General features: G+C 36.5%; 1 protein-coding gene across 6 annotated transcripts in view; it reads left to right on the forward strand.

Moving 5' to 3' along the window:
* Window positions 1-12,675, forward strand: part of KCNK2 (potassium two pore domain channel subfamily K member 2) — a 158,847-nt gene extending 146,172 nt beyond the window's left edge. For all 6 annotated transcript variants that reach the window (XM_039881222.1, XM_039881223.1, XM_039881220.1 and 3 more), the window contains one exon: window positions 10,448-12,675. In XM_039881222.1, the coding sequence (XP_039737156.1) occupies window positions 10,448-10,765 (318 nt within the window). In that variant the 3' untranslated portion in view covers window positions 10,766-12,675. The remainder of the gene's footprint in view (window positions 1-10,447) is intronic.
* The last annotated feature ends 222 nt before the right edge of the window (window positions 12,676-12,897 follow it).

Below are 12,897 nucleotides of genomic sequence, written 5' to 3' on the forward strand. Positions count from 1 at the left end.
AACATAATGCCCTCAAGGTTTTTGCAATGGCAAGATTTCATTCTTTTTTTTTATGGCTGGATGATATTGCACTGTGTGGAGATTATATATATATATATATATATATATATATATATATATATATATATATATATCCACTGTATGCTATATATATAGAGAGAGAGCACATTTACATTTTCTTTATCCATCCATCAGTGAACACTTAGGTTGTTTCTACATCTTGACTATTATAAATAATGCTGCCTGAACATAGGGCTGCATATATCTTTTTGAGTTATGTGGTACGTGTGTTTTTTTTCTTCAGATAAATACCAAGAAGTAGAATTGCTGTATCATGTGGTAGTTCTATTTTTATTTTTTTGAGGGACCTCTATACTGTTTTCCATAGCGGGTACACCAATTTACATTCCCATCAACAGTTTACAAGGGTTTCCCTTTCTCCATATCCTCAATAACATTTGTCATTTTGATGACCATTATAACAGGTATAAGATGATATCTCTTTGTGGTTTTGATTTGCATTTCCCTGATGATTAGTCATGTTTAGCACCTTTTCCTGTACCTGTTGGCTATCTGTATGTCTTCTTTGGAAAATGTCTATTCAGATTCGCTGCCCATTTTTAAATCAGATTGAGTTTTTTGTTTTTTTTTGGGGGGGGGAGCAGTTGAGTTGTAGTTCTTTATATATTTTGGATATTAACCCATTATCAGATATATTATTTGCGAATATTTTCTCCCATTCCTTTGGTTGTCTTTTCATTTTGTTGATTCTCAAACCTTTTTAAAAATTGTCTATATAACATTAAAAATTAAAGATTCCTTCAAGGTATTTTTTTTCTTTTACTTTGGTGTCTGGATAAGAAAAACTCTCACTGGCAATTGCAGTCTACAAGTGGTACGTGCATTCACTAAATAAATAGCATTTCATAGGGAACTCTGCCCTCAGAAGGTTGATTTAGGGCTGTGTCTGCTACATACAGAATCTGCACAGGTGGCATAATAGCATCAGTAAGGGGAGATTTAAAAGAAAAAATCTACTCAAAAATGATTGTAACTCATGAAAGTCTGCACTAAGCCAGGTCTTGTACATAATAGCTATTCAGCAGGTGACTTAAAATCCACAATTTCCATTTTTATACTTTTGCTTTTTAATATCCTAGGAAGGATATTTAATATCCAGGAAGAGGGCTGTGTCTGTCAATGTCACAAATTTCTTACTAGTCAGTTGGAAAGTCTGCAGGAATCTAGTTTATTCACATTCCATGTTGAGTACTTTTATGAGGAGAAAAAATAAACAGGATGCATAGTCTCTGTCAAGCTTACCATCTAGTGGGGACGAACTAAACTCATTTCGTTAAATTACTCTACTCAGATCACTATCCAAGATGCTGAAATATGGAGTGAGTGGGAAGGAAGTGTGAGCTTGGAGAAATAGGAAAGTGATCTTTACCTTCAAAAAATCTGCTATGTAGTTAGTTGATAAATCCTTTTGGAGGTACAAATGAGCTTCTTATAAAGTTCATAAATTGCAAGTTTCTGAAATAGTGAACTTTCATTTTTCTCAGGCCATCTTATTAACCTTATGTGATTTAGGAAAATTGCCCTAAAAGAGTTAGAATATGGAAAGTACTTTTTAAAAAATTCCATTGCTGCCATTTCAAGGGCCTTCATGGTTTTATTTGAGATACCTAGAGAACCTGAGGACTGCAGAGTTTGGAACCACTGTTGAGCAGGCAACTACTGGGCCTCTGTAATCATGAGACTTTGCTACCTTGAAAAACTATTATACACTTAATAAGTGTTCATCATTGCTGACAAAGATGTTAGTGATTCTTCTAAAGTGAAAATGTTGATCCTTCTTTAACTTTAAGGGTTGCATCGCCTAAGGATGGTGAAGTCCAGGATCAGGATAGCCTAGTCATCTATAGTCATGCAAAGTGGTGAGAATGATGAACAAAGGTTAGAGGGCTGGGGAGGAGAAGGGAAAGAAAAGGGAAATTGGTTTGAAAGCTCTATACAACAGGCATGACGCCCTTCACTTTGAGAATAAGACGTTAGTAGCATCATAGACTTCTTAGAATGGTGAGGAGGCTCTACCAAGGCTAAAATGTTTAAGGGAACGTACTTCACACATTTACTGTGAATCAGCCTGTCTGCATAATCATCCTGAGAGGAATAGAATTATCGCATCAAAGTCAGTTAGGAAGCAAACTCTTTATTGGAACATGTAACCAAAACATGATTGGTCTGCCATTCATTTATTCGTTCCTTCATTTTTTCCAACAAATACTTATTGAATAACCATTATATACACTCTTCTAGGTTCTGAGAATACTGACTAAGATATAGCAGACATATCCTCACCACTGCCATGAAGCTAGGAAAGCAAACGAGTAGTTGTAGTAAATTGTGCTAGGGATGTACATAATACTGTAGATACAAAAAAAAATCCCCCAAAACCCAAATGATCCTGATGTGGTCTGAGGAGTCAGAGAATGGCTCTAGGAGTATGTCTAGTTTAGGATGAGTAGGAAATGTACTAGAGAGGACTGAGAAACAGTAGTCTGAGAATAAGTAGTGAATGAATGAAGATAAAAGGAAAATTGGCATGTTTGAGGAAATAAATGTTTAGAATGGCCCCCTTAGAGGAGACTCTGAGAGGGATAGTGGTTAGAATTGAGGCTGATAGATCTTAGGTGATAGGTGGTAGATTTGAGAACATATGATCCACTTTAAAGAGTTTGGACTTTATCTGAAGTGAACTGGGAATCAGTTGAATGATTTTATGCAAGGGCAAGTGTGTGATCGATTTGTGTTTATCGAGGCATATGCTGGGTGCTGTGTGGACAATGCATTTAAGCAAGATGGACGTCAGTTGGCAAGACTAGCTAGGATTCTGCTGAAGTACTCCAGATGAGACAAAATGATGGACAGGACTGCAGTTTTAACAGTGGGAATGCATAGAAGTGAAAGGAATTGAGAGAAGAAGAAGTGACTCAGCAAGACTCATGGCTATTTGATGTAAGATTGAGTGAGGGGAAGAATAAAGGATTATATTACCATTCAAATTGGGATTAATGGTACTATTGTTGATTAATGGTACTATTCATTGTGATAAGAAATGAAATAAGAACAGGTTTGAGACGTTAACTAATTTTATGTGGAGATATGCTGAGTTTGCCATGCCTAGAAATCATCAAAGTGATGATATTTAATAAGCAGTCAGGTATACATATAAAGAATTCAGTAGAGAGAGTAAACCTAGAAATATGGACTGGGAGTCATCAGCAAATAAATTATAATTGAAGCAATTAGAAGGATATGATCATCCAGAGAAAATGAGAGGAATAGAACCCTGAGGAACAAAGGAAGTTAAGGAGAGGATAAAAGAAAACGAGCCTGCAAAACTGATTGAGAAGAATTAACCTGATAGGTAAGAGAACACCAAGAGAGTGTGCCGATCTGAAAACTAAGAGCGAAGACAAATTGAGAGGGAAGGCAGAGTCAGCAATGCTACTTGCTGCTGTGAAGGTCAAGCAGGGTAAGGACAAAGAATGGTCCACTGAATTCAATGGCATGAATGAGAGCAGTTCTACTAGAGTTTGGAAGACGAGTGACTGTTTGTAGCACTCCATTTTCATCTTTTTCCTGTCAGTCAATCACCTGGGTTGTAGGAATTATGTAAAAGTCAAGAAACTTGCACACTGTTGGTTCAACTGCAAATTGGTGCAGCCACTATAGAAAACAGCACGGAGGTTCCTCAAAAAATTAAACGTAGAACTACCTTATGACCAAGTAATTCCACTTCTGAAGAAATCAAAACACTAATTCGAAAAGACATGCACCCCTGTGTTCATTGAAGTGCTATTTACAATAGCCAAGGTATGGAAGCAATCTAAGTGCCCGTCAATAGACGACTGAATAAAGAAGGTGTGATACATATATACAATGGAATATTACTCAGCCATAAAAATTGAAATATAACCATTTGCAACAACATGGATGGACTTAAAGGGTATTATGCTAAGTGAAATAACTCAGACAGAGAAAGACAAATACCATATGATCTCACTTACATGTGGAATCTAAAGAACAAAATAAACAAACAAACAAACAGAAACGGACTTATAGATACAGAGAATAAACTGATGGTTGCCAGATAGGAGTGGAGTTGGGAGGCTGGGTGAAAAAGGGGAAGGGATTAAGAAGTGCAAATTGGTAGTTACACAATAGTCACAGAGATGTAAAGTACAGCATAGGGAAATAGTCAATAATATTGTAATTACTATGTATAGTGCCAGGTGGGTACTAGACTAATCGAAGGGATCACTTCATAAGTTACATAAATGTCTGATCACTATGGTGGACATCTGAAACTAACATAAAATAATATTGAATGTCAACTCTAATTGAAAAAGAAAAAAGAAAAAAAAGAATACACAGAATCCAGGGGAAGACCTCTTCTTCGAGTCAAGTGCATAAGCTGCAGTAACATTCATTATAATCCTTTAGGAGCCATTTTTGCTCATTTTGGGTCCTCAGCTAAGTGGTGTAGATTGCTTAGTTTTAGGGAGATGAGATGTGATTTCAGTTATTGAAAACTATTTTTAAATAAAAATCCAATGAAACAAAAATGTTTTAATGCATAAGGATTAATTTTAATTATCCAGAACACCACAGCATTAAAGTTTCAATCAAGAAAACTTTTACTTCTATAAATGTAATATTTCAGAACCTTATTTTGAAATTTCTTTGAAAACAAAAAAGGAACCTTCAGAGTTCAAATATACAATTTTATCACTATTACAAAATGTGAGTCTGTACTTCAATCCATAATGAATACACCACTATAGACAATACAGTAAGGTCACAATTCTTTTTAAGGAATGAGAATAAGTAATTATTCCTTATTTTGATGGCCTTGGTTTGGTTTTTGAGGGACTCTCCTTTATTTTTGTCGTCTTTTTCTCCTTATTTTTAAGCTTTGAGTTTGAGTAGCTATATTCCCTAAATCCAGTATCCTGAAAAATAATAGAAAGATAAGGGCATAGTAGAGAGAGAACAGGTACCATTATTGGTTTAGATAAGTAGCCTTAGTGCATACTTTTTGAGTCGATTTTTTATTTTTTTCTTAGTATTTTTAGGAAATTATGACAGGCTATCCTCACCCTAATACAATGTGCTGTGGGGTAGAGTGCCATATAATGTGAATTTGCTTTGTACTCCTCCAAAAGATGTTTAATCCCTAGAATTGATAATATTTTACTGGCAAAGGAGAATATTATGCTGGGGCTAGACCTCCAAGTTTGAATCCTGGTTCCACCATGTATACTTTGTGGGTCAAGTTTTTTAACCTCTCTAGCCTCAGTTTCTTTTTCTGTGAAACAGGGAACATGACAGAATTTTCCCCACAGATTTATTATAACAATCAAATAAGTAACATTTTTATGTATATCAATATCTACATGTATGTATATAAGTATATACATGTACACATACACAATTTTATACAATTCCGTGATGTGGACCTGTGTTAAAAATGAGAGTCCTTTTTATTATGAGTAAATCTTTATTAAGTTATACTTTGAATTCTTTATTGTATTCACACTATTATTCCAGTTGTAATAATGAGTAAAAGGGAAACAAAACACTCTCTGGTCATGGCCTGCCTTTGACCGATGAAGTACATCACCCAGTGTATCTGGCAAGGATGGCTATTCAGCTCTATTTTTCATGTGTGCCTTCAACATGCTCAGACCACCTCATGACTTAAAGATCTGCATAACTCAGGGCTTAGGCAATCCATTGCTTCTGGTGAGACATGCAAAGAGACTCAGGCCACGCTGCCACTGAAGTCTTAGAACTTTTGAATCATAGTCCATGGGTAAGTGTCCCATTTTTTTCAATTCTATATTATTTCTATTTCAATTCTATATTATATTGCTCCTTCTCTCCTCTGGCTCTCCACCTAGCTGACTGCATTCCCTGGTACTCTCCTCTAAGCTCTTGAAGTACCCATGGCAAGCCATATCATCATCACCAGCCTTGTCATCATAATTAGTAATTGTGTAGTCCTTTACATTTTAAGGACACACACATGCACACACACCACTTGTTTCTCCTGTGAAATAGATTATTATTATCCTTATTTAATAGATAATGAAGCTCAGAAAAGGTAACATTGCTTACCTGTGGGCACCTAGAATATGAGTGATAGAGCTAGAACCGGAGGCTCCTGTCCCTCCTCCCCACTGCTGCTAAGCTCCTCCTGTTTTTTGGCTTTTTCAGCTGCAGCCCTTATGTCCTCCAGAGATTACCTTTTCCCACTTGAGAATGCTAAAGAAATTAGAAAAAGACATGTCCCCCAAAGCAGAGAAGAATCCCGGCCTCTGCCAAGATTGAGTGCAATTAAAAATAAGAAATTCAATTTATGAACTGAGATAAGCTGAGCTTTCCTTGCATTTAGGCTTTTCCTAATTTGCAGGAATCACTAATTTGTAGAAGCCCTTGGCTCTATAGAAAGCTTTCTGTGTCATTAGCGTACCCTGAGAGATCATGGTAACTTTGTGAAACTCGCTTCTTGAGAAAATGCAGATCGAGTCTAAGGAAGGTTTTTATTCTTTGTCCAATTTATTATGGCCACTTAAATTTCAAATTGCAATAATTAAGACATTTAAAGAATTTTTTATGTAGGTGCCAATAATCAGATCCTTTTTTGCTGTGAAAAGACAGAGGTTACCTAACTGTCCAGAAAGAGGAAGTGTTAAGGCTGCTGCAAACTCTGACTCTGAAAACAATGGCGATTAGTTGGAAATTTCACAATGGCCTCAAAATCTGAAAATATTCATATCTTTCGACCCTGCATTTCCACTTCTAGTAATACTTGGACACATTAGCAAGGATATGGGTACAAGAATATCCACCGAAGAGTTATCATTATTATTTAAAAAAAAAAACAAAAACGAAAAACAAAATACCATCCAGAATTCATCAGTAGTAGCATGCCATATCCATCATCCTGTGGAATGCTAGGCAGCTGACAAAAACTATGAGGTAGAAGAATAATGGGTACTAGCAAGGGAAAATGATGAAAATTGGTTACAGAGAAAAAAGCCATTTGCGAAAATATTAATGATAATCAAAATGGAGGAGGAAGAAATTAAGTATATAGGAAAGAAAAACAATTGGCAGTCTGTGTTATGCCATTGCTAATTGTTATCGAGGTGTGAGATTACAGAGAGCATGCATTTTCAGCGATATGTTCATGCATTTAAAAGTATTTTATTATAAGCCTGCTGCATACCAGGTATATTATAGGTGCTGAGGATGTACATAGAACTTACATTTTAGAAGAGATAAAAAATTAGCAAGTAAGTGGATTAACATTTGAATTTTAGATAAGCAGAGTCTATTACTATTAATAATAAGACATTTTTAAGATAAAAAAATAGGAGACTATTACTAAAGAAAGAGGGAGACAGATCCTGTGATCAGTAGCCTTTCTGCTCATGGAGGTAAAAGGCTGGTAATCAAAATAAAACCAATGAAATAGGCCTAATTTTAGGTCCATCATTTCTAACAGTGTCCCAAGACTTGAGCCATGATTTACAGGTTTACTCTAAATCACTTATTGTAGGCAAGTGATTATTTTTGGTTAACTACCTGTACGTGGGAGGAAATTGAATATAGTAGCTGATTCTTACATTTCACAGACATTTAAACAAAAATGTTGATTCTTTCCTGTTTCTTTTATTTTATTAACCTTACTACTAGGAAAGGCTCATCAAAGATAAAATTATATAAGTATTTGTTCTTTTTACATTAGAAAATTCTGCATTCTCAAATAGAACAGGTTAATTTCTTTTTTTATAAAATCATTGGCAAGGTGGCAATAAAGGTCAGTTAAAAAATTTTATTTTTCATTAATAATTACTGTTTTATTATAAACTGCAAATTTCACACTGGGATTATCTGCTTGTAGTGTAAACTAGGAGAATTTAATAACATTTCAACAAGAACTATTTTAAGACCATATTACTCAAATTTTCTTTTTGTATTTGAGCATAATCTTTAAGATTGCTGTAATTTTAAGTCTTGAAAACTAAATTGAAACTGGTAGAGAAACAACTGAATCTCTTAACTTTTTATATTAAAAGTACTATTTTAAAACTTTATAGACAGTCTTCATTTATTAATTTAATGAAATTCAACAAGTTTCTACTGATGGCCTTTTCTATACCAGACCCTAGATGTTATAGATACAGCAATGAATATAGTATAGACTCCGAACTCAAGAACTCTTAGTCTAAACAGAAAGACAACGAAGTAAACAGAAAAATAACACAAACTGTTGGGGGCGTGGAGGGCACGTTATTTATAGATATGTATGGAACGATTCAGCATTTCTCACCACTGTTTGATACTGCCTCTGCTTTTCTAACCAGAGAGTCTCCCAAAAGCAGAATTAAACATTCAATAATCTCTTCCATATCTGAGTATAGTGTAAGGGACAGGGTCCCTTACGGGAACAGTGAGAATCTTCAGGCTACATTGCTATAAATTTAGCACCTCTTTCTGTGTAAGTTTCTCTAAAACTTGCCTCAGTGATTAAGGAATGCTCAAGCTCGCCAATTATGTATGCCACGAGTTCTCATTTTTCCAGCTTTGCTTTTTATTTCAGAACCAGGCACAGATAACAAGCAATTATTTCTTGTTAGGACAATACAAGTAGGAAATAAAAGACCTTTTTAAAATAAATAGTAGATCATCAAATGTGTGTATATATGTGATTACGAACAGACGAAGAAGAGAGATCGGCCATGTGCCTCCTTCCAAGGATATTAGAACAGTTTTCATTTTGTTTTTGTGGACACACACACATCTATGACTACTCAAGTATATGTACATATCATGTTGAAATATATGTACATATATATTCCCTCTATAGTTCAGATCTTCAGTATAAATATCTAGAAACCGGTTTAGTTTGATCAGGTTGCTGTAACAAAATACCGCAGACTAGGTAGCTTATAAACAGCAAATATTTATTTCTCACAGTTAGTTCTGGAGATTGGGAGTCCAGGATCGTAGTCTCAGCATAATCCTTTCCAAGCGACATCCAGAGCCTTCTTGCTGCGTCCTCACATGGTGGAAGGGGCCGGGGAGCTCTCTTTCATGAAGCACTAATCCCGTTCGTGAAGGTTCAACCCTCATAAAGTAATCATCCTCCAGAGGTCCCTTGGGGTTAGGATTTCAACATGTGAATTTGGGGATTGGGGTGGGGTGGGGGACAAACATTCAGACCACAGCAGAAACCATCAGTTATATTTCTCATATCAAAGTCTAAAACAAAAATCAACAGAGGTTAAACAACAAACAAAAAACAGATCTATAGTTATTCGATTTCCAGATAAATAAGAGCCCATGTCACCTAAGCTAAAAGCAGAAGGGTGAGCCATAGAGGGAAATGGGGAACTTGTTCCACAATAGGAGATGTCCCGGATTATTAAGTTCTAGTTGGTTAAGGAAAGGATTTTAAAGATTTCTGTGGGGTTAGTCGTGGTTCCGTTTAGGTGTCAAGAGTGCAGATATAATTTTAAAGAGGTCAGAGGAAACATTATGCACATGCTTAGGCCTTGGCAATATTTTCTTCTTTAACTTTGGAGAGAGAAGTACGCAGACATAAACCCTTACAGCTGGCGAAGCGCATGAGCCCAGCCATCCTGTCAGGTGTGTTCTGTGAAGACGCCTGTCCTACTGCTGAGGAAGTGGCAGCTCAGGCAGGTTGGGTGCTTCGTTAAATCCACGAGCATCCACTGAGAAACTGTTCCGTGGACTTACTTATTCTCCAAAATGGGCCTCAGGATGGTCTGACTTACCAGTTATCTGCTTTCCCTGAAGGCAAAAACGAGATATATTGTTGCTTACTTAGTAAATAGAGATTTCCTAAATGAGCAATAGGGGGTTGGATATAGAGTCCTGGCACACATCATTGCTGGTCCCTAAAACCTGAGTTTATGTCCATGTAAACAGCTTTGGTGCTGTCAGAACAAACCAGGTCACCTGGGTTCACGTTCCAGGTTTTTACTCTGTCCTGCTGCTTCTGCCTTTTCTATACCCAGATACTTCTTCAAATTACAGATGAAAAAAAAAAAACCCCTCACAAAGTTTTAAAAAGTTAGAGATTTTTTTTTAATAGAATCAGAAGTTTCAATGACAGGATTCATGTGCAAAAATCAAGCACACCTAGTACCTCTAATACAATTTGATTTATAGAGTTTACATTCATAGATTGCTTTTTTAGAGCCAGATCTGTGTAAAATGGAGTTTTGCTCTGCATCTTACCTTATTAGGTCAGTTCTCAGACCTCCAGTGTTACAAAAGGCTCAGAAAATAAAGCACACAAAATGTTGACTGTCACATTGGTGTGTCTTTGTCTTTTCTCCAGGTGGGAGAGTTCAGAGCCCACGCTGCTGAGTGGACAGCCAACGTCACAGCCGAGTTCAAGGAAACCAGGAGGCGGCTGAGTGTGGAGATTTATGACAAGTTCCAGCGCGCCACCTCCATTAAGCGGAAGCTCTCTGCAGAACTGGCTGGGAACCACAACCAGGAGCTGACTCCTTGTAGGCGGACCCTGTCCGTGAACCACCTGGCCAGTGAGAGGGATGTCTTGCCTCCCTTACTGAAAACTGAAAGTATCTATTTGAATGGATTGACGCCACACTGTGCAGGCGAGGAAATTGCTGTTATAGAGAACATTAAATAGCCCTCTCTTTGAAGAGCCTTAGGCATAGCCATAGGTGAGGACTTCTATATGATCTTTATGACTGTTGCTGGTAGCATTTTTTAAACTGTGCATGAGCTCCAAAAGTGGGGGGAAAATAGATACACCCATCATGGTCATCTGCCATCAAAAGAATCTGGAATTCTGAGCCAGCACTATCTTTTTGATGATGCTTGTTGAAAGATCCACTTTCTTAGATGAGTGGAGTAAAACAAGCAGTGTCTGATGCCTTTCTGTGCCCAGACTGTTTTTCTCCCTTTTTTTCTAATGTGCCATAAGGCTTCAGAATGAATTATAATTGTTTCTGGTAATAATGTAGCTTCGAGGGATCAGTCCTTAATTTTTCAGGGTCTACCTAACTGAGCCTAGATACGGACCACTTATGGATGACGTTTCTTTTTGTAAATGGCAAGAAATTCTTACGCAGCCTTTTACCTAAGAAATTTTCTGTCAGTGCCTTATCTTATGAAGAAACAGAACCTCTCTCTAGCTAATGTGTGGTTTCTCCTTCCCCGCCCCACACCTAGGCTCACCTACAGTCCTTTACCCCATGACCCCCATTTGAATACCATACCTTGCTGGAAACTGTGTAAAATGACTGACGTGATGATACCAGAAGAAGGAATAGATGCCAAATTAGATGGACATTGAAGCAACACTCAGAAACCCTAGCAGTAAAGGCACTGCAGAGAAATGAGGGGCAAAGATGTTCCCTCTGAGTATTTATTTGACTCAGGTACCAGTGGTACACACATACAGTGTCATTATTACCAGGCTGGTAAAATTGGCTGCTCCCAGTCCCTTTTTTTCCTGGCAGTATTTGGAATTGGTCATTTATTAATAACTATACATTTTTTAAAGCGGAAGATGATCCATATATATATATATAAGTAATCTGGCAGAAGAAAACTGTTAAAAGGATATTTTTAGGAGGTGATTAGAGATTTAAGATTTAAATTGGAAGCGATTTAAGATAATGGGTGTGAATTACCATTCTGATAAAAACAAGATAGCGAAACAATATGTTATGAGCATTTGAATAAACATTATACTGCCAGCATCAATTTGCTTTTTGGTGTATGAAAGAAAGGCTTATATGATCTTCTTTCCTTGAGTGACTTTTGCCAGATGAGGGGAGGTGACACAGCAGGCAGGACTGGGCTCAGGCCTCACCTGTGGGTGTACCTCTGGAGTTGTGACTGAGTGTGAGAGCAGAAGTTGGAAGTGAGATCACTGTGATTTTGCACATGGAAAAATGCAGATTGCAGGCATAATTCATCTCTGACAATAGAGAAAAAGCTGTTATAGCACAATTTAAATCTTGAGAGCTTTTTTTTTTTTGAATAGAAAAGGCTGATAATCCTTTTTAGTTTAATTTTATATCCTGTAACTCTGGATGTTTCCAAAATTCAGAAGAAATTCAGTAAAGGCACTTAATAGATTGCTACTCTTTCTTTTATTTTCATACTTAGATCTGCTGTACATTGTATATATAATTTTTAAAAATGCAGAAAGAAAATAATTTCCCTAAATATAATTGCAAAACATTTCTTTTACTATTTGAGGGTGGGGCAGGGGTGCTCTGAAAAAGTGGCGTTCAGATTAGGGTCTTAAAAATTAACCCAGGATCTTAAAAAAAAAAAAAAAAAAACTTAATAGATGCTTATTTTCCAAAATTTAAATTTAAGCTAAAAATGTAAATATTCAGCTAACTTGTTAAAGGTACTTTTCTAAACTTAAAAAATTCTAACCGAAATTTTAGAAAGTCAGGCTCTTTTAGAAAGAAAGCTACATCCATTTCCTCAGTAACTGTTCTGAAAGTTCATATGGTGGGTTGCACCATGTATAAACTGTGAATTGTATTGACAAATAAAGTTTGTAATTAAAGTCAGCATTTTCTGAGTCTCCTGTTTGCTGCTGAGAATTTAGATCTGATTCTAAGGAAAACTCTGGGAGGTCGCTTTCCACTCTGTTTTTGTGTGTGTGTGTGGCTCCTTAATTCACAATATTCGGGAAAAATTTTGGATGCAGTATTGCTACCCTTGTTAACTACATGCAGAAATGTTCTTCTCGAAGGCTGTGGATCAAACAGAAATAACCTGAAATTTCATTTT

Source organism: Pteropus medius, unplaced genomic scaffold (assembly GCF_902729225.1).
Source record: "Pteropus medius unplaced genomic scaffold, Ma_sr-lr_union100, whole genome shotgun sequence".
In the NCBI taxonomy this organism is placed as follows: Eukaryota; Metazoa; Chordata; class Mammalia; order Chiroptera; family Pteropodidae; genus Pteropus; species Pteropus medius.